Here is a 25650-nt window from a genome sequence, read left to right as displayed (position 1 = left end):
GTATCTAAACAAACAAACAAGGTAGGTGGGTTTTTTAAAAAAATAATTTTTTTTAGTACTTTTCCACTTCATTGGTTCTGTGTATATATGTTCTTCCCCTGCCAAACATGAAGGAATTTTCTTCTCCAGATTTTTTAAATTCACTTTACTACTTTGATTTTTTTTTTCACTTGGGTCTTGATGTTTCAGATGCCACATGAATGTGCCAGGACCAGGTTGCACATGCCTCATTCATGTAGCATCTGAATTCACATGGGAGTTTTTCTATTCCCTAACATTCAAAATTGTAAGGGACCAGATACTGATTGTCACATGATCACTTCTCTGCTGATCACAGATGACATTATACTGAGAGGCCCAAAATAGACAAATGGGAAAGTAAGGTTTGACCAGTTTTGTTTAAAAGGTATGGCTCGATGTTTCTGTTGACTGAGAAAGATTTAGTAGTACCTGTGACCCATGGTTTTTTCTTCCCTTTAACTACAGTTCAGACTTCTCTCCCTACCTCTGGCTACTACTTATGTAGACCTGCTAAATGAGACTATTTAAACCCATGTATCCCTCTTTGTGACACTTCTTAGTGACCACCCCCCACACCACCCCTTATGGGTGTTTTCTGTTGAAATATCTGAAGCCATGCATTCTCATTCAGGATTGACAGCCCTATGCCCCCAAGAACACTGGAAAAATGCTATCATCTTATGGCCCTCCCAGACAAAGTAATCTCATATCGCTCTTCCTTAACATTAAATTGGTCTTCCCTTAGCTTCAGAAGTATGTACTACATTTTCCTAGCATTGTGAAATGTTCTGCCGTGATGTGTAGACTTAATCGGTCATGGCTAATCTATCAGACATGAGTTAATAGTGAGTGCGTTTTCTTTTACCCTTATTTAAAAGTGTAAATTTTGTTGGAGGATGTAAAACGTTATTCTGTTGGTTTGTGGATGTAGTTAATAAGTTAAACAATTGAAAGTTGACAGTCTAACACATACATTTTTTTTGTGTGTTCTTATAAACTATACAATTACCATGACTTTCAGTGAAGTCTCAAAATATAGTTGCTACATTCTAGCATTTTAAACAAACTACTGAAAACTACTCTCTGCAAGAAAGCCGTTTTAATCTTCCATGAAGCCATTGGGACTGAAACCCTTCAATAGCACACTGAGTGAGTTCCCCTGCTGCATTTTGCCATCTGAAAACTCGATCCAGTATTTCTGCCTTTACGACCCATTACATGACATCCAAGGGCAATGTATTATTCACAAAAGGGGCTGAAAAGCTTATAAAATGTTCAAACATACAGATTTCAGCAATTTGAAGTAACTATCTGTCACTGGCTAATGTTTCACAATTCAGCTATAATAAATGAACAAACATTTTGTAGTATAGTTCAAGTATTTTTTGTGTACATTGTGTTTTAGTGTTAAAATATGTTATCAATTTTGAAAGTTTACTGCATATATTATTGACAAAACTACATATCCGAGAATAGTGCCTGTTCACTGCTTTAGATCTAATCTTTTCAAATCGCATACAGAAAATATTTGTAGTCATGCATATCTGGCAGAGGAAGGAGTGGTCTATGGGCTTTTTTGACTAGAGTATCACAGCTTTGCCTGGGCTTCAAAATAAATATAGACCTGTAGCATCCACTGCTACCCTGAATGGACCTTGCCCCCAGCTCATTGTTTCGGTGGCACAGAAATACTGTGCCACTGTCCTGTCTTCTACAGTCCTAAGTTATCAGTGCAGCAGTGGACCTCTCCATCGTGGCTGTGCACAGTTACTGCCACTGCTTCACCTTTTGGAGATCTTTATAGTTGAGGCTCACAGGTCTCAAACCGGAAGCATGACAGAGGACTTCGGATTTGTATGCCTCTGGAACACGCTATGCAGCACTCATGCAGATTATAGGTCTCACATGATGAACTAGAGGGAGACAATGTAAGATGCAGCCTAGAAAAGTGTCCAAGGTTTCAAGCACCTCAGTGGAAACAGCAGCGCAGTGTAGGCAGTCATCAACAACAGAGGTGTCTGTCAAAAGCCAGAGCAGGTCGCCAACCTACAGAGGCTAAGACGTCTGCTGCTACAAAGCAGTGACTCTACACTTCCTCATCTTGTTACCCGAAAGCTTATCAAATGTTTTGGAAGAGTGGCATGCTTTCACCGATCATTGGGTTGTTCAAATCTGATATTGTCTCAGATTCAGATATCGTCCTCCAGCAATTCTACCAAAGATGTCTTCTCTATTACATAGGGAATAACTTCTGTAAGAAGCCACCATCTTCTGGCAAAAATAAGCCAGGGACATACTATATTTTCCCCAAATATTACTGGGAATGTATTTCTGCCCCTTTCTTGTGAAAAAGAAAGGCCCCAAGAACTAATTCAGACTTATTCAGGATCTTGTATTGGCAAATAGATTCGTAGAGAGAAATTCAGAATGCTGATGCACCATTATATCTGCCCTCCGCTCCATCGGGGAGATTGGATGTACTCTATTGACCTTCAAAATGCATACTGTCATGTACCTATAGCCAAATAACTGAAATTCCTGAGATTTATATTTGGAAACAATCACTATCAGTACAAAGACCCTCAGGTTGGCCTAAAATGTGCCCCAAGGACTGTCTTAAAGTGCATAGCTGTTGTCGCAGCTCATCTGAGGAAACAAAAAATCTTCATCTATCCATATCCATCATCATTTTCTTGTTAGTAGTCTCTACTCTCAACCAATTAGGTCTTCATGTCAACTACAAGAAATCAACATCCTCTAAGCACAATCGCTGCATTAGCCAGCAGCGATTCTGGATACTTTAAAAGCAAAAGTGTATCCTTCGGAGGAGAGACTGTTCTATATTATTCTGAAATGCCGCTATCTGCTAAGAGCAACCCATTTGACAGCCCGCAAATAATTTTACTCTGGGCTCAATGGCTTCGTGCTTTTTTTTGTTTTACTGAAGGCCATCAGCACATGAGACCATTGCATTTATGTCTGGACGAGGACAAGTCGTGCCAGTTCTCAGACCAGCTCCTGTCTTCCCAAACAGCTCAGTCTCTCATTTGAGTAGACCGTGGTAATAAATGCTTGCCTCTCAGGTTGGAGGGCTGTGCACTTGGTCATAAAAACGTTACTTCCCTTTTTCAGTACAGACTCCCTTTTTGTACAGACAAGACCGTATTACTAAGACGCATTACCTGAACAAATGGGAAGGAACATTACAATATCCAGAGACTTGTCTCTGGAGGCTCAAACCATGTGGAAGTGGTAGAAATTGAGAAGCAACGCAGATTACCTTCCAGTGGCCCAGAATGCTCAGACGGACTCCCTGACCAGATAGATTCTGGAAAACCAGAAGTGGGTCCTAAACTCTTCATGACTTCGTCTATGACTGGTGTTTCCTTCAGTTAGCTCTCTTAGCAGTGACACGACAAAAGTTGCCTATTCTTCGCATCAAGATTTTATTAACCATACCAGCCTGTGTCGCCTTGTCCAGCAGATATCTTTGTCGTTCCACCAATTCCCCATATAACTTCAGTAATCCTCAAACTGACATAGTAAGAGACCGAATGATTCTAATAGCACTGGAGGGCCCTGTAAGTGGTGATTCTCAGGCCTCCATCTATCAAAGCAGCCACATTCTGCATCCCAAGCTACCATTGCTGAATTTGGCAGCCTTTAATAATGATAATGATCCACATTTGTAAAGCGCGAGCAATCACCCGTAAGGGTCTCTAGGCGCTGGGGACCGTTGGGAAGATTAAGTAAACTATTGACCAGAGTCACATGGTGCTGGGCTAATCTGGCACCGGGGATCGAACCGTGATCCCCAGTTTCCGGAGTCAGCCGCCCTGGCCGTGGCGCCACACCTCTTACCTGGCACCTGAACTTATTCGGTATGGACACAGAACCTCGCACAGAACCTGGTGGAACATAAATGGACATGAATGTGGCGGTGTGGCCCTCCCAGGTGCCTGTACCCCCAACGTATCTTCCCCGGTCATCAACCCACGTGGACGTTACCACTAGGGGGAGTGACTTCTTGATCATTATACCCACTCCACGAGAGCTAGTCGTGAAGCCTGCGTGGGCTACCATGACATGGCCATAACTGTGTAGCGTCTTGCATGTGTTCCCAAACAGGTGGGTTTCTTGAAGCATGACAATATCAGGCGAGAGTCGTCGGATGTGTTGCAGAACCACACCTCTTTTTATCTTGTCCCCAAGTCCGTTAACATTCCAACTCAATATTTTAGCATTTTTGTCCTACTGCGTACACATTTAAGCCTAAACAAATGGCAAAGTCTTTCACGACCCAGTTAGCCTGTAATGTCAATGAAGAAAACTCAATCATACATAAAAACAAACCCACAACCCCATGCATCCCCACAGCCCAACTACCCCCCTCCCTGCTTCCCTGCACTCTGGGCGCAGAACTGCCCATTTAAACTTGCAGAGTGCCTGTCGCCCAACTGATGAACTAAAGGAAGAAAAAGATGGGGTGTGACACTTATCCCCCCTCCTCCCCCCATAATAATGACAATTACATAGAACACGGCCTACTAGCGTACTGATCGTCCAGTCAAATAGTGCCCCTGAGTAGGGAGTCTCCCACAAGTCTCACATACGTATACCGCACCATGCCGGAGTCCGCCTCCCCCAAGATATAGCCGCCACTCGTCGAGGCCGATATCAATCTCCTTGCCGAACCTCTGCGCGATCTCCACGAGTATGCTGTCCGGGATCACGGTCTATCTGGTTGTCCAGCCACTCGGCGGCTGCATCTGGTTTCTCGAAAAACCAAGAACTTCCCCCGCCTCCACCCTCAGTTTAGCAGGGAAAAGCATTGCATATTTGAATCCACGGTCTCTGAGTTGCTTCTTCACCGCTAGGAATGACCTGCTTTGCCTCTGCACCATCTGAGTGAAATCTGGAAAAAAGGTTATCTCTGCATTCTCGTACTGGAGTGGGGGGCGGACATCCTGGCGTTTTGAAGGGTTACGTCTGTCTCTAAAGTTCAATACTCTCACTAACAGAGGACGCGGAGGGGCCCCCGGTCTCGGACAGCCTCCCGGGACCCTGTGTGCCATCTCCACTACAAAGAATTTGCTGAGACCTTTAGGTTACAGGTGTTTTAGAATTAGGTCTTCCTCGAAGAGGTCCAGTGATTGTCCCTCTGCCTCTTCAGGGACCCCCAGTATGCGTACATTGTTTCTCCTGAGGCGTCCTTCATAATCATCCAGTTTATGCTACGTGAATTTGCGAAGTGCCTGCATGTCGCGTACGTTCTCTTGGAGGTGTGACACGTCATCCACGAGACTTGCCGTGGTGACTTCAACCTGTTTAATCTTTTCCGTGGCTTTCGTGAGGTCGGCCCGTATTAGGTTGACTTCAATTGAGAGGGTGTCCACTTGTGCAGTCATTCTTTAGCAAAAAGGGGTAGAGGAGAATTCCCTTTCAAGACTGCGTATGATCGAGTCTGTTCTGGAATTGGTTGATGGGCTGTTTTGGCAGCAGGATTTGATGGCCTCTTGGTCATTGGTGGACACCAGTTCAATATTATTTCTGTCTGTGATGCAGTTCATAAACCTAAATGGAGAAATCCGCTCCTCAGAGTTACAATGGACTTCACTCATCCTCAGAAGTGGCTCCTCATTGAAGTGCCAACACTACAGGCTGATATCAGTTTGTTTCTTTCCGCGCCTTCTGACCTGGATCTACAGTGCTGACCCCTCCTTGTTGTTCCAAAACAACTTCTTTGACCGAATAGAATGTTTCTGTGCCTGTCTTTGGAGCATGTAACGGTGGAGATGATAGAGGATGCAACGTCAGGGAGCCACCACTGGGTGTTAGTTGATCTGTGCATTCCATTGACACCGCCTTTGTGAAAGTATTGGCATCTTCAGCACCTTAGGGGCTGTATTCTTTACAAAAAACTAATGAAAGTTATTTCCAGTCTGAAAATCATTGCGATATTGGTAATTGAGCCATGAGTTCTACAGAAATAGGCAGCTGTCCTCGGAGCCTGGAGGTGATGAAAGGAATGAAGTGGCTGAACTTACAAACCCCTATGCTTTAACGTCATTCCAAGGTGGGAAATTTTGTCCGACGACTCATTTGGGAGATTCCTGTATTGTTCTTATTTGGAGGCCTGTCTTTAGTTAGGGTTTGAAATATCTAAAATTGCAGCAATTGAGGTTTGTGACAATTAGCTAATAGTTTGCATTTAGGGGCAAGTGACCAAACCCCCATCTTCCCTTTGGAGAGGATGTTGAGAACTATTTCTTGATCTCTTAAAGAAAAGGCAGCTTCAGCAGTTGAAATTTCTGGGCCAGTTCTGAGGACACACAGGCCTGAGGTTGGTGACGGGTGTTGTTTGAAAAATCACCCAGTGATAGGTTGGTAGTGGTGCACGTGGCTCATGAGTGAGGAAAGCCTAATGATTCTTTCACTTGTCCACCCTATCCAGTAAAAAATGACAGTCTAGTTTACTGATGTCTTGGTTGGTCAGTATTAATAGAAATTATACCAGGAAATTATTGGAGAATGAAAGGAAATAGAGAATGCAGTAGATCATTAAGCCACGGTTTTGAAGGAACTGTTTAAGGTTGGTATGGACTTGTCAAATAATAAATTACTCAGTCAGGTTTGGATTCTACTGCGAGGCAATTGCATGTACGCATAGCATACCCTTTCACAAAATTTAGGACAAACTCGTTCCCACTAGACAGTAGAAATCTAATATGTCAACACACCATCTTGACCTACGAGAATCCCTAGACCATGAAGAGCAGCCAGACCACAAAAGGACTATGGACAATTAAAAAAAATCTGCTGTACATATGCAAGTATCAGAACATACAGTTGTTAAAACACAACACCCTATCCCTGTTTCCTTTTTCAAGAGAGATCCCATCTTAAGAACTGCAGACTAATGCGCAGAACCTGGCCAGTTTTTCATGGAGGTCACGTCATGCTGCTTTTCTCTACATTACCTTGTGTGAACATTCTTAATCATTTTATGCGTTAGTAAACAATCCCATTTTACCTTGCTGTAACCTAACAATGCATGGAAACTGCAATTGTTAAATCGGTTCAGTTACATCTAACACTGTAGAAAAAAATGTTAGCTTTTTTCGTTTGTATTTGGCATTGCTAAATTGAAGTATTTGGACATGCATGGTCAGGGAATTTAAAGGTGCTATAAAGCACATACGATTGACGAGCCTAAAAGCATCTATTGAAATGAATATATATTTTGTCAGTGCATCCTTTAACAGTTTTGCTCTTCAATCAGGATGTGCTTCACCACCTGCTGTTCTTCTATGTAACTAAACTCTCCCCTGCTTTCAGTTTGAATATCAGCAAGCTCAACTGGAGGCTGAGATTGAAAACCTCTCATGGAAAGTGGAGCGAGCAGACAGCTACGACAGAGGGGTGAGTAACCTGTAATCAAACCATAAAGAGCTCTCCTTTTTCAATAACTGAAGGAACATGGTGAAAAAGAAAATTCCGGCTTTAGGTCAGCAATTGTGCTGTGGTGAAGTTTCTCTTTAGACATGCTGCTGCAGCCTCTAAATGTTTTAGTACCTGGTTCAAAGGTGCTAAGAGGCATCTGCCTGTGGCTGAGTTTAAGAATCAAGCCAGCATGGGAGAGATTACTATAGAAAAAGTCTTGAATGCTGTAATATGTAGAGATTTCGTACTACCGTGAAAAAGCTGTAGACACTTATAAAGCTAATTTGTCTACCTTTTTATAGTGAATGGTTTTTATGTGTCAAGTATAAAGTAATTATTTATGGTATCTACCTCCCACATATGCTCATTTCCATAAAACACAGTGTATCACTGTCCAAGGTGATTTGAAATGAAAACAGTTTAAGTTCTGATGAGAATTTCTGCTGGTGCCGATAGTCCCACATTATTCCCTTGCACCCAGAGATCAGATAAATGTTTAAAAGAATTAGGATTTTCTGTCTTATCAACCCAAAAGGTTCTGGGTTTGAGAAATACAGAGTCCAACTAATTACGTGTGGGAACAAGATGCACCTGTGGCTGTATAGTTTTTGTTGAGTAGGGTGGATGAGGTTTTCTGGCACAGTTGACAATTTGAACAAGAACATTTGTTGTGGTGCACATAGTCTATGATGTTGACTTAGAAAATAGAGGTCAGTGACTTGGATATAGGGTGGTGGGTTTTCATAAACCTTTGTAGCATACCAGCATTTGCATTGCAATGTTTTTCTAGCATTCTAGAGAACCATGGCAAGTCTGCTGTGGAGTGGTAGGTTGCCAGGGCGATGAGGACAAGCAGTGGGGGTTTTGCAGTAGCGTCAGCTCAGAGTGATTGGCATACATGGTTTCAAAGTCAGTACACTCTAGTAAGGAGTAGGAGCATTGTAGTTTCTGACGGATACTTCTGACTGCAGATTCTTCCCTTTAAAATATCCCCGATCCACCAGGTTGGATCTGGAGAGTTTTGCAGCATTACTCCCACATGCAGATAGGTGGCAATTTGTGGCTCCACATGGACATCATGCAACCTCAAAAGTGGAGCCTCCTAAGTGCCAACACTGTAGGCTGATGTTGGTTTGTTCCATTCTGCATCTTCTGACCCGTATCCGGTGTGCTGCTCACTCCTTGTTACTCCAAAACAACATTTGAACATTCTGCTGAGGGTACAATGTCGCACCAAAAAGGACAGGATTCAGGCTGTGCCACAACTACTGGAAGCAGGTGTCGGTCACAGGCCCGCATGTGGTGTGGCTTAGGTGCCTGGGCTCTGGACATAACTCAGATTTGTGTGATAAATGTGCCCTAACACACCCAAAGATGATTCAAGAGTGGGAGTTAATTTGTAGGTCAGAGAACACAACATATCTCTGGAAGAGGTCTTGCTCCAAGTCCTGTTCCACTTTCCACTCTAATTCTTTGCTCTCGAAGTTCAATTCCAAGCGGAAGCATAGGAAAGGGAAGCATGACTAGTCTAGCCTTCAAAAAGAAAGTGCAAGGGTGTCAAAAATTAAGTTGCACTCCTTAAGGTCTCTGGCATCTGAACTGGCACTTGGTCCCAATTACCCTAGTTTCCTAAGCTGCCCTTGATACCACAGCAGATTGAGGTTTTCAAGGAGTCACAGCTGCAAATTTTCAGTGTGGTTCTAGCTCCCTCTGGAGCATCTTCTCCTGCATAGTTTCTCCCTTTGGAACTCGTTCCTAGCCCCTTACCAATTCCGGCACAGATTTCCATGCTAGTACCAACGCCACCAGCGCTGATTAATCTGGAACCGACACCCATGTTGCATCCTGAGCCAAATTTGGTTCGCAGCACAACTGGTGGTCATGCAGCCTGACTCTAACCACATGCTTCAACTGATATGTAAGTATCAGCAGAGGGTCCATATTGTTTTTGGTTCTGAATCTGATCCTATACCTGAACAGGGTGCATCGCTGAATACTGATGATGGTGAGCGCGTATGCTTGCTCCCCCTCTCATTATACTGACAGTGTCTTACAGAATGCCAGTAGGCATGATACCTCCCTGGAGACAGAGCTTGACTTGCCACATACGTCATCAATGGAAGAAAGTGCCTCCCTTGCAGTAGTGGTTAGGAGGAAAGCTGAGGTACTAGAATTACTGCAGCCCTCCACTGAAACTAAAACAAATGTTTTGACAGATATTCTGCTGCTTGGGTCAGCAACATCTGAGCCCTTGCTCCCATTTAATGACGCCCTCAAAGATTCGCTGATGGCTACCTGGTCAAAAGCATGTTCTTCCCCAACTGTTATTCACAAGGTGGTCAGACGACATAGGCCTGCACCCGATGACCCAGATTTTCTCACCAAGTACCCTACTCTGGAGAGTCTCATTGTACAGACCCTTTCGCCCTGTTTCGCTACCTTTCACATAATACAAATGGCTCTTGCAAATAGTTCAAAAGGTTACTCCCTACCTTTTCTCTCCTCCTGACCCAATATTACTCCCATAGCAGAACGAATTTTAAAAGCGCATCTGTCCATCCTGCTGTTGAAGTACACCTGTTGCAATTCAAGTGTGCCATAGAGAGGACTGGACTTGGAGGAAGGTGGCAGTTGTTCCTGCTGCTTTCTCTTACCAAAAAGGGATGTAATAGATTTGTCACTTCCAGAACTCAACGCAGTTACAGAGCTGCTCTGCAAGATCCCATGCACATAGTCTTATACTTCCAGACTCTGGAGATGCATGCAACACGAGTGCACAGGCAGGAGACGGGCAACAGGCCACTACCTGGTAAGGTAGGAGGCGAAGTTCTTTAGACAAAACGTTGTTGTGGAGCACCCATGGAAAGCTGCATTGCTAACTCTCTGGAACAATTAACTGATTATGACAAACATCTGTAGGAAGAAATTGAAGAGCAACTACAACATTTACCAGCAGTTCACAGAAACGGGGCACCGGATATTGTTACTGAATGAAAATTAGTTTCCAGATGATGATTCCTTAAAAGGAGTTGCATTTAGTAGATTTGAAAGGCATTAAATGAGAGGGAGATGATCCAGAAACTCTTACTCAATGACCTTTCTGTCTCTGATGCTTTGTTATGAGACTTTATTTTCCTTGATGCCCCTTCATATGACATTGATCACTCATTTCTTTACACTATCTAACTGATGAAGATTGACCCTGCCCCTCATCTTCAGAAGTAGGACCACCACATGTCTTATTCTTTTGAAGCCATAAAAGTAGCCTGGCTTCTGTCTTTTAGAGTTTTAGCAGAAAAGGTTGTACAATGCTTACATTATTTTGGCTTATGATGGGGGTGTAAGCAATAAAGGCATTCCTTATGGGGGTCTTAGAAAAATTATCTTTGTTTCCCACAGGATTTGCAAGTTATAAAAAGCCTATTTTTAGATCCCTCTGACGTAACCGATGTTACCTCTGAATTGCTACTAGGGTCAAAAAAGCCAAGTCTCTGAAAGGTCAAAAGTTGACTGGAGCACTGTAGACTTAGCAGAGCTCAGGGACACCCTCACACATGGGGTGCAGTTGAAAATCCGGGGTATGTTGGCCTTGCAGAGAAAGAGTGCTTCAGGGGCTGTCCCCTGATTGAATTTTGGTTCTTATAAAACAATGTGAATTGGCTATCAATGTCACTTAAGTTCTCTTTGGCTCTCGTTGCTTCTCTGTGGCATTGCTTGTTATTAGCGTGAGCCTCCCACCATGATGATGGGAACAATTCAAGCATGTGAATCTATGATAGAGATCAACACGGAGAATTGCAGTGTACAGGCCTAGTAACTTGTTTTTTTTTTTAGCATTCTTTCAAATGTCAAAGAAATTTTGTTTAAGCCTACACCCTGGACTAGAAAGTTTTAAACACATTCTATGACAATCCACTTCAAAATGTCAACTCATCAGTCTTCCCGCTATTAAAATGGGATTTTATGACATTTGATCTAAAGAGTGCATATTTCCACATCCTGATGCATCCTAATAGTCAACAGTAACTCTGATTTGTGGTAGGTTGAAATTGTTCAGTACTTTTTGGGATAAAGTTGACATCATGGTATTTTTTCTCAAACGTCTAGCCATAGTGGCGGCTCATCTGAGAAGACCGTTCCTGTATACCTAGATCAGTGATTCTTAACCTTTTGACTTCTGTGGACTCCTACTTAATCATTACTAACATCCGGGTGTCCCCCACTGACTCATTATTGAAATCCAAGGAATCCGGTCTAAGCAATGTTGATGATATGAACTGCAAAAAATACAGAAACAAGCATTCATCAAACAGATATGCAATTGATAAAATATTTTATTTGATTCACACACAAATGTTAAAAAAAAAAAAATCAATGTTAATTGTAGTGGCAAGGTTGGAGCTTTTCTAAATTAAATTGAGGCCACCCATCATCTATTCTGTATCCTTTTTGATGCACTTGCACTGCTCCCACGAATCAATCTGTGGATACCAACTTAATTTTTAGCCTCCAATTTCATATTCCTTCACATTTACATTGTGTTTTTCAAATTTTCTGTTTTAGCATTTTCCTTATTTATTTAAATACACTTTATTATGCTGTTAATATTTAATTTTGCGGGCACCCTGAGTTGATGTTGCATACCCTAGGGTTCCCCAGTTCAGAGGTTAAGAATCACTGATCTAGACGATTGATGCCAGTCACACAAACAAAAAACTGTGATATTACTACAATTGCTATGTTTTTTTTCGCTGTAAAGCTATAGAATTATCAATCGCATAAGAAACTTTTTGGTTCCACTATCAATTTGGTGACCGCAAAAGTCTATCCTACAGAGGAGAGTGTGCAGCATTTCAGTGAGAGATTCCTCTTTACCACATGTCCCAGTCTCCAACACTGAGGAAAGTAATTAAACTGTTAGGCATGATTGCTCCATACATTGCTTTAGTATTTCATGCAAGAACACACATGTCTTTTACTGGATTGTTTAGCTAGCCTGCCAAGAGATTAGGTGTTGAGAGAATCTAGTATTAGCATCTGAATAAAGCTCAAACTTCACCTGTGAAACAGGAAAGCATCTGTGTGGGGCCAGTTCGCAGACCCTGACCTGCAGCTGATACAGCGGATACCTCCATGATGGGTTGGGGAGTGGAGCACTTGTCAGGCCTGGTAGTCTGAAGTATGTGGTATTTCCTGCCCTCACAGCATTTTACACCAAACCTGCTATGATTCTCTCGCTTGCTCTCTTTCCCTCTTGCTCGCGCTCTTTCCCTCTCGCTCGCTCTTTCCCTCTCGCTCGCTCTCTTTCCCTCTCTCTCTTTCCCTCTCGCTCGCTCTCTTTCCCTCTCGCTCGCTCTCTTTCCCTCTCTCTCTTTCCCTCTCGCTCGCTCGCTTTCCCTCGCTCTCTTTCCCTCTCGCTCGCTTTCCCTCGCTCTCTTTCCCTCTCGCTCGCTCTCTTTCCCTCGCTCTCTTTCCCTCTCGCTCGCTCTCTTTCCCTCTCGCTCGCTCTTTCCCTCGCTCTCTTTCCCTCTCGCTCGCTCTCTTTCCCTCTCGCTCGCTCTCTTTCCCTCTCGCTCGCTCTCTTTCCCTCTCGCTCGCTCTCTTTCCCTCTCGCTCGCTCTCTTTCCCTCTCGCTCGCTCTCTTTCCCGCTCGCTCGCTCTCTTTCCCGCTCGCTCGCTCTCTTTCCCGCTCGCTCGCTCTCTTTCCCGCTCGCTCGCGGTCTCTCTTTCCCGCTCGCTCGCGGTCTCTCTTTCCCACTCGCTCGCGGTCTCTCTTTCCCGCTCGCTCGCGGTCTCTCTTTCCCGCTCGCTCGCGGTCTCTCTTTCCCGCTCGCTCGCGGTCTCTCTTTCCCGCTCGCTCGCGGTCTCTCTTTCCCGCTCGCTCGCGGTCTCTCTTTCCCGCTCGCTCGCGGTCTCTCTTTCCCGCTCGCTCGCGGTCTCTCTTTCCCACTCGCTCGCGGTCTCTCTTTCCCACTCGCTCGCGGTCTCTCTTTCCCACTCGCTCGCGGTCTCTCTTTCCCACTCGCTCGCGGTCTCTCTTTCCCACTCGCTCGCGGTCTCTCTTTCCCACTCGCTCGCGGTCTCTCTTTCCCACTCGCTCGCGGTCTCTCTTTCCCACTCGCTCGCGGTCTCTCTTTCCCACTCGCTCGCGGTCTCTCTTTCCCACTCGCTCGCGGTCTCTCTTTCCCACTCGCTCGCGGTCTCTCTTTCCCACTCGCTCGCGGTCTCTCTTTCCCACTCGCTCGCGGTCTCTCTTTCCCACTCGCTCGCGGTCTCTCTTTCCCACTCGCTCGCGGTCTCTCTTTCCCACTCGCTCGCGGTCTCTCTTTCCCACTCGCTCGCGGTCTCTCTTTCCCACTCGCTCGCGGTCTCTCTTTCCCACTCGCTCGCGGTCTCTCTTTCCCACTCGCTCGCGGTCTCTTTCGCTGTCTCTCTCGCCCAGACTGCTTCTTTCGTAACTTTCCCACTTTAAATTAAGTGGTATATTACAGCTACATTTGAGCACTGGATATCTTATCGGAGGTCTCTAGTCGATTCTACGTTTGGTCCATCCAGGTCTTGAGATACTAAGGGTTGGACTTTTCGTTCACGCCTCTCAAACGGAAGGAGATGCTGACGCACAAATCCTCAATTTCAGAAATATCAAACGGGGTTCTTAATATTTTCAAGCCTTTACAAAGTCGTCAACACGACAAAACACGTGTCTGCTGTGTGCTTCATCATTCGACCTGCATGTCAACAGTTTTCTGGCTATAAATACTGTTTATTTATAGACTTTTGAATGAATTTGTGCTGTTTTGGAACGCTTTAACAAATTAAAATTGGATCTGCAATAGAGACTGATAAAAATTACTCTACTGATATAGTGCTCTGGCTTGTAAAAAATCTATGAAATTAAGAATATTCAAAGATGTGCACACCTCCAATCTCTGGGGAGTGCCCTATAGAGTGATTGGTTTGGGGTGTTTGCTCGCACCTTTCTTCCTCAACCACTCAGTTTTTAAGCCATGTAATTAAGCATTTATGTGGCGTTTAAAGAAAGCAATCCCGCCAGGAACTGTACAACTGTGATTTTGGGATTTTACTCCTATTTAAACCTATATTTTCCTGTACTTGTCAAGTACTCACATTGAAAGTGGTCTTTAAATATATCTCTTCTTTAGGTAGAGTTTGTGAGTTGAAGGCATTATCCTTTGAAGAGTCTTAAATTCCGTTACATAAAGTCTTGCACGCCCGCGTTTCCTATGGAAGGTAATATCTCCTTTCTGTTAATCAGACATAGGAATTGCCAACTATTTTCAAAATCTTCAAACCCAGGATGAAAAGAGTTTACATTCTCTCGATTTGAATGAGCCCCAATATCTTACATTGACAGAACGAAGTCTGTAGGAAAAACACAGCATTTGCAGCAAATGTCTCACCCCAAGTAGGGAAACCCTTCTCTGAATTGCCAGGTACATTTTATGATCTATTCTCATCTGTTATGCACACTAAATGATGAATCACAAGTGCACAACACTAAAGATTGATGCCTCCTTGGCTAATATTAGTTAACATTCCTGTTGTGGACATTTGCAAAGCCGCAACATAGACGTTAGTTCATTCTGTTACTCAATGCTATTTTGTTGGTATTCAAGCAAGAAAAGAAATACAACCAGGTGAAACTTTGTTAAAAACTACTCACTACATCCACTGATACTTTCTATCAGCCACAACGTTGGAGGTGAGGAATAGTGATTTACAGTCTATGCACAGTGTGTGGTCTAGAACAGATGCGTTAAACTAAACATACAACTTTCTTGTAACACTCAGTTTTCAACTTGTAGTTAGGTGGTTTTGTGTGGGAGTTTGCTTCTTCCCTGCTTGTATGCTGATTGTAAAGTATTAGTGAGAAGTTTCTAGTTGTTTGTTTATAGTCATTGCCCAGGTACACAAACACCTATGTGCAATTGGGGGTGGGGAAGGTAGAATCACTTAATCGGTATAGTCTCTGTACTGTTGCATTGTGGGTATTGCTACGCATTTTTGTGCGCACACTCGAAACCGAAACAAACACTTTTAAGAGAAAAACAAGTTGATGTATTCCGAAAACAATAAAATCTCAGGAGAGTGCACAGCATGTGAATGTCCTGCATTACAAGCTGCGAACCGAGTGTCACACTTTAATAATATTTTGCAGCATGAATGCATTTCTGAATTCACATGCTGTGCATCTATTGTGCCATCTAGTGGTTTGTTACGAAATCATGCCTTGTCCTCTTCCTATGAAACCCCATCCACCCCCCTCCCCAGAGTGTAGGCGCTGTCAACGGCCAGCAGGCAGTAAGTTTATCCCTTGTGTGTCAAATGGCGCCCCGGAAGCTCCTGTGCAAGTTTATCATCTTGAAATTCTTTTTTTTATAACGTTTGGTCTGGAAGCATACGAGTAGCACTGAAGAATCTTGCAAGATTACAGAGAAAGAGGCAACCGAAAATCATCGGAGGTCACGAAGAACCCGGAGAAGGGAAGTCTTAGCCGGTGAGGACCACATGACCGAAGAATGCAACGGGGAGGGACAGCTAACCAATACGCAGAACACCCATTTAAAAATCTGGCCAAACTGCCACAACAACTTCACGCAGGGAGATCCACACGACTATTGTAACATGTGCCTCCCAAAGGATCACATTGTGAAGCCTGTGCTAAATTCTTATTGAAGACTGCACACTAGATTGAAACAGCGACTGGCACACTATACCATGGTTGGCACCGAGATACCACAAGAATCCCTTAAAGCCCGCGTCGCTACAGTGATGATGAGGAATATGTTGAAGGCTGAGCCAGCTCAAGGAGGAGAGTCAGACGCCAACGGGAGCGATTTCGAGAGGGCAGAAGCGGCAAAGAAGGGAGCAACGACGCCTTAAAGTCCAAGCGGCAGAAGGTAACAGAAGACCCTAAAGCCTCGAGCCACCAAAGTGCCGCATGGGCCCTGACCAAAGGACACTGATGGGGGCATACCTTGAACCAACCCTCGACAACAGTAGTCTGAAAGGAGGGAACAAATGAAAAAGACCAGGCAAAGAACTCCACAGAAGTAACCCTTCTTAACACCGTACACCAAATGCTCTCTCGCGGTCAAGAGGCGAAAAGGAGTCTGACAACTCCCTGAAGGCATTCCGCATCCCTACGAAACCCTCAGAGTTGAGCGAATTAAGTGAGGACCTTCCAGACATTGAGGCGTCCTCAACTCCAGAGCTGTATGAAAAGGAGCAGGAAGACCTCTCGGACTACAAGATGGATAAAATCTCCACGATGGAGAGGCAGGGCCAATTGGGCGATGAATGGCAAGATCCCGATGCCGAATCCCACCAGGAGGGTGTCCACAGCCATCCCTTAAGGCCTTCTCTCCTGGATGACCTGTCAATGTTCAATGGACTAATCAAGTGGGTGGCAGACATGTATGGGGTCCAGCTCGAGGATGAGGGGAAGGAATCATGCTTCCTCCTCGTAACCCTGATGCCATCACAGAAGGCGACCCTGTACCTGCCCATGCTCCCCAGCATACTGGACCAGAGTAAGGAAGCGTTCAAGGAACCTACCCAGCCAGATCGGTTGATCTTTGAGTAGAAAAAAATATATAAGCATTCCACTTAAGACCCCTCCAATACATCAAGGTGAACGTGTCAGCAAGAAGAGGAATAACTCTCCCACTTCAACCGGCCTACCACAGGAGATCAAAAGAATGGACCTGGTGGCTAGAAAGATGGAGAGGGAAACAGCGACGCAATGGAGAATTGCAAATTCCAATCCACTCAACAGGTACCGCCACCAGCAATGGGAGAAAATGGAAGGACTCATGCAGAACCTTCTGGAGGAATATAGAAGGAGAGAGAAAGCAGTGATCCAGGAGAGCAAGAACATCGCCAGCTCCTGCCTCAAATCCGCACTGGATGCTGCAGATAACCGCCAGCAGGCAGATGTGCACGGGTACCACCCTCAGGAGACATGCATGGCTCAGGGTCTCTGGATTCAAGGCTGAAGTGCAGGCATCCGTCATAAGCATGCCTTTCATAGGGAAAGCACTCTAAATGACTTCTGTGGATGAGGCACTCCAGCAAATTAATAAGGATAACAAGACCGCCAAGGCCATGGGCTTAAGGAGTTGGGGAACCTCCAAAAGGCAGGGAAGATTCTTCCAGGAGGGGAGGTCAATCACCTCAGACAGTTGGAACTTAAACCTATTAAGACATGGTTACTGCATAGAACTCACCATTCCACCACCTCATGTTCCTCCTAAGGCTAGAACAGGAACTCCCACAGTTGCGACAAAAGGACCTTATTAAAAAAAACACGCCCTAGAGAGAGTCCCTCCAAGGGAGGCAAGCAGTGGCGTCTACTCAGCGTACTTTCTAGTACCAAAACACTACTTGACACTGGTACTGATTCTAGGCCTCTGATACCTAAACAAGCTCATACAAACTAAACTCTTCAAAATGGCAATGCTACAAGAAGTAATTCCACTCCTAAGGAAGGAAGATTACATGGCCACCCTAGACCTAAAAGATGCCTACCATTACATTCTAATGAACCAGAGGCACTCTGATTTGTCCTGGACAAGGTACCCTTCCAGTTCAAAGTTCACCCTTTGCCATAGAATCCGCACCAAGGAAGTTTGGGAAATGGCTAGCGGCAGTGGCAGCACACCTCAGAAGTCCAGGTATATAAGTCTACCCATACCGGGATAATTATCTTGTAAGGTCAAACTTGACACAAAAATGCCATAGGGACATGCAAAGAGCGATCACCACGCTACAGTGCCTCTGGTTCACCATAAACCACGAAAAATCACTACTCCCGGAACAGGTGAATGTGTTCTTGGGGGCAACACTGGACTCAAGAACAACACGTGCATATCCAGTTCCCAAGAGGGCAACTGCAGTAGCAGAGCAAACTCACTTCTGCCAGAAGGGCCTGTCTCTGACAATGAGGACTGTCTTGAAATTGATACATACCGCATGCAAGACTGCATATGCGGCCTTACAGGATTGGCTCTGCAACGGATGGTCACAAGCTGTTGGGAGGATCTACTGGTTGTCACAGCAAGGGTTCAAAGGGAAATAGAATGGCGCAACCCGACAAATGTGAGGACAGGTAGACCTTTTAAATTACTAGCTCCCACTGTGACCATAACAACGGACCCATCCTACAAGGGCTGAGGAGCGCACATGGACAATCTAAAGGTCAGAGGACTCTGGATTTCTAAGGACGCCGTGAAGATCATAAACTACCTGGAACCAAAGATGGTCTTCCTGGTGCTGAAAGCATTCCAGGCACACAAGCGGACAGACAGTGATTATCCAAATGGACAGCACAACAACTATGTTCTACCTCAACAAGCAGGGAGGAACTAAGTGGCTCCCACTGTCGAGACTAGCTCAGGAGTTATGGAATGAGATCCAACAGAACATGACCATACACCTCTCGGGGGGGTGGGTGGGGGGTGGGGGGAGGAACACAGAGGTAGACAGATTGAGCAGATGGGAAAACAGCAGGAATCACTGGATAGCGTGTTCAGGAGCTTAGGAACACCAAGCATTGACCTGTTTGCAAATCCAGAAAACTCAAATTGCCATAACTTCACGTCCAGATTCCCGCACCACCAGTCTGAGAGGAATGCCATGTTGATAGACTGGTCAGGGAGCTTTCCATACACCTTGCCACCGATTCCTATGATTCCAAAGGTACTGGTTAAGACCAATCAGCCAGGGTAATCACTGATACTAGTCACCCAGCAGTGGGCCAGACCAACATGGAATTTGGACCTAGTAGAGAGGACAAGTCATACTAACCAAAGCAGCACAGGACCTGTTAACTATACAAAACAGATAAGTGTCTCACCCAGAACCAGCCACACTCAACCTAGCAGTGTGCTCCTGAATTTCCAGAGTTGGGCACGTAAAGCTGTCACCCAGGATAGTGGAAATCCTGTAGAGGCGTGAAAACCAAGCAATAGGAAGTGCTACATGGTCAAGTGGATTTGATACATGCGATGGTGCGGGGACCACAAAACAGTAGACCAGGACAGAGCAAGGTATGGTGCTAACATACCTCACCCAGCTACTTGACTGCAGCTTGACCTACACAGCACTAAAGGCCCACATGGCCGCCATAGTCTCATACACCAGAGGAACAACGGGAACAGTTTCTTCACACACCCGGTAGTGAAACGATTCCTGGAAGGATCAAAGAGTGGCGCCACCAAGGGCAGCACTGACTCCAATGTGGAACCTGAACACAGTACTCACACAACTTATGACCGAACCATTTGAGCCAATGCACAGGATGGAGTTTAAGTTTTTAACCCTAAAGATGTATTTATTTATTTTATAAAGCGCCTGAATAACCCCCGGAGGGGTATCTCTGCGCTAAGGAGGTGCTGCAGTAGACCATGAAGGGTCATGTTAAACAGTTCCTAATAGCGTTCATGGCACTCCGCAGACTCTGAGCTACAATTGCTGTCGATCAAGGAACAATACCTTCAAATCCATAAGGACAAGGTCGTCCTACGCACAAATCCCCAGTTCCTACCACAGGTGGTGTCACAATTCCATGTCAACCAAAGCATCCAACTACTGGCCTTCTTTCAAGACCCAACGTCACAAGCTGAAAACGCAGTACACACCTTGGGCAGTCGAAGAGCACTCGTGTACTAGCTACAAGAGACCAAAGGAATTCAGATAGGGAACCAATTATGTCTCCTTTGCCAGGGCAATCAAAGGTCATCTGTAACTTTGGGAACAATCACATAATGGTTAGTGGAAACTATCCAAACATGCTAATCAAAGGCAGGAAAAACGTTACCCATATGCCCCAGGGCACATTCATTCAGGAAGAGCGCAACCCTAGCATTCCTAGCAAAGGTGCCCATTGGCGGCATCTCTATGGCTGCAACTTAGTTCATCCCCAGACACCTTTGTGAAACACTACTGTGTGGACACCCAGATAAACAAGGAAGCACATACGGGACAGTGTGACAACACCTGTTTGCCAACTCATCAACATTTCAACCCATCCTCCCCAAGGAACCAAACACTGCTACGTAATCCGATGCATAGCATGTGAATCCAGAAAATGATTCATGTTTCAAAATGAAATGGTTACTTACCAGTAGGAGTAGTTTGCAGCCTGAAGAGTTTTCGGGATTCACATGCGACCTCTGCCTTCCCGGAAATGGGGGGAAAGCAAGCAGGTGAACTGAGCAACACTTCAGAACAAACAAAATTCCAAAGTGAACAGACACCAGGAGAAAAAGGAATCTTAATATGGGGACCATTCACAAGAACTTTGGGGTCGCCGTTTTATGCGACACGGGATGGACTGAACCAAAAGGTGGCCGACAATGCCTACACTCTGGTTGGGGAAGGGAGTGGCAGGACAAGACACAATTGCAGACTTAACCACCAGATGGCAGAATTGATGCACAGCATGTGAATCCTGAAGAAAACTCTTCAGGCTGCAAAACGACTGCTCCTGGTAAATAACCGTTTTGTTTTCTTTACCTGTAACAGTAGTTCTTCAGTGAGGGATCTTTACCAAGTTCACAACCAACCCAAACTACTTCCTCTCATTTGAGATTTTGTTGCATTTCTTGTCCTAAAAACCCAAGGCTGGTCTCACTGTGCCCTAAAGTAAGCTCCTCTCACTGTAGACTAACATTTTAAGAAAGAACCAACATTTACGAAGGGCTGCAGTTGTGACGTGTTTTTCTGTGAATTAAAAACCTAAAGACTTTTTTTTTTTTTTTAAAGCGTGGACGATAATAAAAAAGGCTATTTATTAAAAACTAATATAAGAATTTGATATTTCTGAGGATCTATTGGTTGATGGAAATTGATTCTAAAACTATGAATCTAGGGAGGATCCCCCTTGGAGAAGAATTGTTACAGCTAAGTATGTTTTCATGTAAACTGCTATTAATTCTAAAATTAAGGCTGTACATCTTTAGCTGCTAACCCTATGATGGAAAAGAAGAGAAGGTTAGTGGTGATTCCTAAGCACCTGGTGGGTAATTTTTGTTGAACGTCTGAAGTTGACCCAGTGGCTGAATGGTCTTTATTTTTCTTTTCATACATCTTAAAACTGGTATTAAACAATTGTTGATAATGTTGCTACATCTTTCTTTCTGCCCTATTGCAGGATTTGGAGAATCAAATGCACATAGCGGAGCAGCGAAGAAGAACACTGCTGAAAGACTTCCATGATACATAAGGGGACATGAGGGGGAGAAGGAGCAACATGCATGGGAGAGAGAAAGCGAGACAGACGTTGCATCGCTGGCAACTGGCCCGCGGTCTTGAGGACAATGGACAACTTTTCTCCAAATTTCCTCCCTTAAAGCCACCTCTCCCCAAAAAGTACAAGTTTGTCCTTTTCCGTTTTCTCATTTCAGCTTTTTTCTGCCACAATAGCTGCCAGATTTCTGAATGGCATCTTTCAGGGGACTTTTTTGGATGGCTGTTAATAGTATTAGATTAATAAAATGTACGTAATTTTCAACGGTTGTAAAATTAAACAAAAGACTAGAATAACACGAAAACCCTTTTAAAAATAAATTTGAATCGGAGTGTCTTTTTTTTTTTTTTGCGCATATTGTGCTTTTTCATTTTAGTCCCATACATTCATAAACCAAATGAAATCACTTATCTGAGCCCTTTGTATTAGAATGGCCATCCTGCCCTTTCTAAAGCAGGTTCCTTCACCTTTAATGCGGGCTCAGTAGTTTGGGGTACCAGCCTGCGATTGCATGAAGTAAGCAGGTGCTGTACTTACTGCTGTTACGAGTGTGTCTTTTTCTGGGACGGTTGCTGTGCCTCTTGCGGCGCACTCTTTCTTAAAAGAAGAAAGTATGGCTTTGATACCGGTAGGATCCTATGATGCTAGTTAGTAAGAGCTGGAATACTAAGTCTGAGGTGAGCTTGTAGGATAGTGCGAGAGTGCTTGGCAGTGCGAGCACCTAATGCTGCAGGCTGCTTATACACTTACTTTGCTGTAGCTGGGCGACCCTAAAATGCTACTCACGGGAAGGTAAAGCGCACACGATTATCCTGCTATGTTATGTTGATAGCTACAATAGCAGAAATTCAACATGACATCTTAGGTCAAGCATGTTTTTTAATACAGAGAGGGTGTCAGTGGTTACTACTGTGTTAATTATGACCAGAGCTGAACATAACAATACCAGTGATGCCTTTCAAGCCTCTCTATTGCTTGATGGGTTCTGAGTGTACATGGGGGTATATTTTAATCCCATAAACAATTTGCACTTTTTTTCTTTTTATGTAAGCAGATACATTTACTGGCTTTGTGCATTATCATATTGAGTAGATTGAAAAATGTGAAGCAAAATAGAATAATAATTTTGCTTAATTGCTTGACAAAGTTTACATGAAACCTTCTCGATCCCACAAATTCACAAACACATTTTTAAACATGACTATTTCCCGTCTTTTGTTGTGTTTTTAGCCCCTAAATAACAAAAAATGTTTTGCACAAATCCTAGTATCTGAGCGCTGTACTCTGGACGAGTATGTCTGTTGCCTTTAAACTTCCAGCTATGTATCTCTCTAGTCCGATATGTATGTGCGATTCCCCAAGGGAAATTAAGCTTCAGAAAATTGAGGAAATACATTCATTTCTAAGTGAGTGTGTGTTGCATTCTGCAGAAACTAAGATATGAGTGTGACATGCTTTTTAGATGAAGTACCTATGAAATTGTGAGCCGTTTTTTAAAGAGCACTTTGGGGGTTAGTTTAATTGTTTGGTGCAGTTAAGAGTTATTAGTAGTTTCTTCTTTGGATAAAGCACGTGGTAAAGACAACAAATGCCAGTCTGTGTTGTGCACACCACTTTTAAGAATCATTACCTGAGAATGGCAGATGTTTACATACTTCACTTATGCTTTGGATTCCAAGTTTTTAACTTCATTTTTTTGTCTTGTTTCAAATATTCCGACTTCACAAATACTCCTCCTCAATCTTGTGACTCTGTAACGTGAGCCAGGTGGAAGGTGCTACCAGTCCATCATCACTTGGAGCGCTCCCTCTAGGGAAAGCCACAGCCCTGGGGTGGACACCTTAGTATGTCTTGTTCATTGAAAGGATGGTCCCAGGTAGCAGACTGATAGAGTTGCCTGATCCCCCACAGTAAGATGCAGGAAAGCTCATTCTGTGCATGGCCTTGCCCATTGGCTGACATTTCTCCCTTTCCATATTCCAGTAATTTCCCAAACAGTTGAAGATTGGCTTGAAGCATTAGTAATGAAACATAAGCTTTGGATACTAAACAAATGCTTCGAAGAATGGTGTCGCTGCTTGTCTAGTAGTCAGCGAAATTAGTTGTTTCTGTGGTACATACTGGCACCTAAGATAGCCATGCAAACATAGTGGAATGTGACTGATGTGACTCTGCCCACCATCCAGTTGGTACCTATTGATGTGTCAGCATCTGTAGTCACAGGTGCTTCTGGATGTATAGGAAACAAGTGCGTAAAGAATTGTCCATGACCTTTTTTTAAATTAGGAAATCCTACATAGCCTATTGCAGCCTGGTCCCTCCTCTTTAAGATTCAATGATTTGTTCTGACTGTTAAGTCAACTAGCAGCGTTTGTTTCACATCTTCACTTGTATCAGTGTTTTTATTCTAAACACTAACTTCATACCCTTTACATTATGATTGCAGCAACTTCACATTTTCTTAAGGATAGGCAGTCTTCCTAGAACATTCTAGTTTATGCCGCCCGCCCATGGTAGGTTGTAGCTGCGCAGGACTACTCACAAGAATAGTAAAGATTTAATCGCTGGTTTATGTTTGGCAGTCATCCCAGGTGGGGAGAGAGCAGTAGATTTTTTAAAGCAGGTAGTCTCCCAATTGAGAAGGGGGGAAAAAAGTGGATTAATATCCAATTGTTCGTCATTAAGAATATTTTCATGTCACCTGTATCTTACAACACTGGGTTATTAGTAAAGAAACATCTTGTATTATCCTCTTCTCCCGCTCTTCGTGATAAAATCACTTTGTAGTTTATCGCCAGAAGAGGTGAAGAGGAGCTCCTTGACTGTCGTCAAATTTGCATTCTCCTGTTTGCACAGTGTCTCTTTGAGTGTTTCCTCTCTGCATTAATGGCTAGAAGCTAATACGTGATCGACCATGTTCTTTGTTTGAATTATTTGGAGAGTAATGTGCGATGAGGAAACCAGAAGGGCATACATTTGGAGGTTGGTGGTGCGACATACTGTGACTCCATGGTGCAAATGTCGCTCTCTGAGTTCCTGGGGACACTGCGATGTTTCGGATCTCAGTGGAACATTAGAAGGTTTCTGTATCATTTACTCCTTGAAACGTTAGGGGGCGATGACTAAAATGTATTCTATTTTTTGTATTGCTTGTAAATGTACCAATCTTCCACCAATGTACACATGGCTTATTACCTCGGTTTTTGGAGCAATGTAAGATGGAGTATTCACTGTCCTTCAAGAAGTAGCAGGCACTGCCTAGAGAATGTCAGTATTTCTGTACACAGTGTGACTGTTGGCTCGACTGATTTGGCCTTCATGAAGATATTGTTGAGCCCATGGAGCTGGCAGTTGGATTTCTTATCAAATACGTCTTGGTGGATTATCAGGGAAACAGAGCTGCCCTTTATTAAGCATTTGCCATGGTCAAGTGTTTTACTTGAAATAAATTGTAAATTTCTAATGAAACCTGAGTTATGTATTTTGTACTTGTTTTTTTTCTGTAAACTTTACTTCTGCATCAGATCCCTTTCCCTCCAGTGTCATGGAATGTCCGACAACCACTACTTTATGAGGACTGAAGCTCTCTTTCCCCAACAACATAACGGTAAAGTATTTTAAGCTAAGGCACATCTGTTCATCATCACTCCTCAGATATGTGTGTGTCTGTGTGTGTTTTTAGATATTGCATTATAGTTGCATTTATTAGTACTTTCTACCTCTGACCTCTGCTGAAGCACTTCGTGGAAGATTAGTAGGTTACTCTGGACGTGCAATGGAAGAGTATGTTATTTATTTGTTTTAATGGCCTATGTCGGTAGTGTATTTGGCATGTGTGAGGACCAGAGATAGTCTCTTGCTTTGTTTTTGCTGCTGCCCGTATTCAATAGCTGGAGGCTCAAAGAGTGAGAGAA

General features: G+C 44.0%; 1 protein-coding gene across 2 annotated transcripts in view; it reads left to right on the top strand.

The window, feature by feature from the left end:
- The window catches only part of ARIH2 (ariadne RBR E3 ubiquitin protein ligase 2), a 282679-nt gene extending 257475 nt beyond the window's left edge, over positions 1 to 25204 (top strand). For both annotated transcript variants that reach the window (XM_085624353.1, XM_085624352.1), the window contains 2 exons: positions 7360 to 7443; positions 21641 to 25204. In XM_085624353.1, the coding sequence (XP_085480479.1) occupies positions 7360 to 7443; positions 21641 to 21712 (156 nt within the window). In that variant the 3' untranslated portion in view covers positions 21713 to 25204. The remainder of the gene's footprint in view (positions 1 to 7359; positions 7444 to 21640) is intronic.
- The last annotated feature ends 446 nt before the right edge of the window (positions 25205 to 25650 follow it).

Source organism: Triturus cristatus, chromosome 9 (genome assembly GCF_964204655.1).
Source record: "Triturus cristatus chromosome 9, aTriCri1.1, whole genome shotgun sequence".
NCBI classification, from domain to species: domain Eukaryota; kingdom Metazoa; phylum Chordata; class Amphibia; order Caudata; family Salamandridae; genus Triturus; species Triturus cristatus.
Note: the sequence above shows the minus strand (reverse complement) of the source record. Positions and strands in the feature narration are given on the sequence as shown.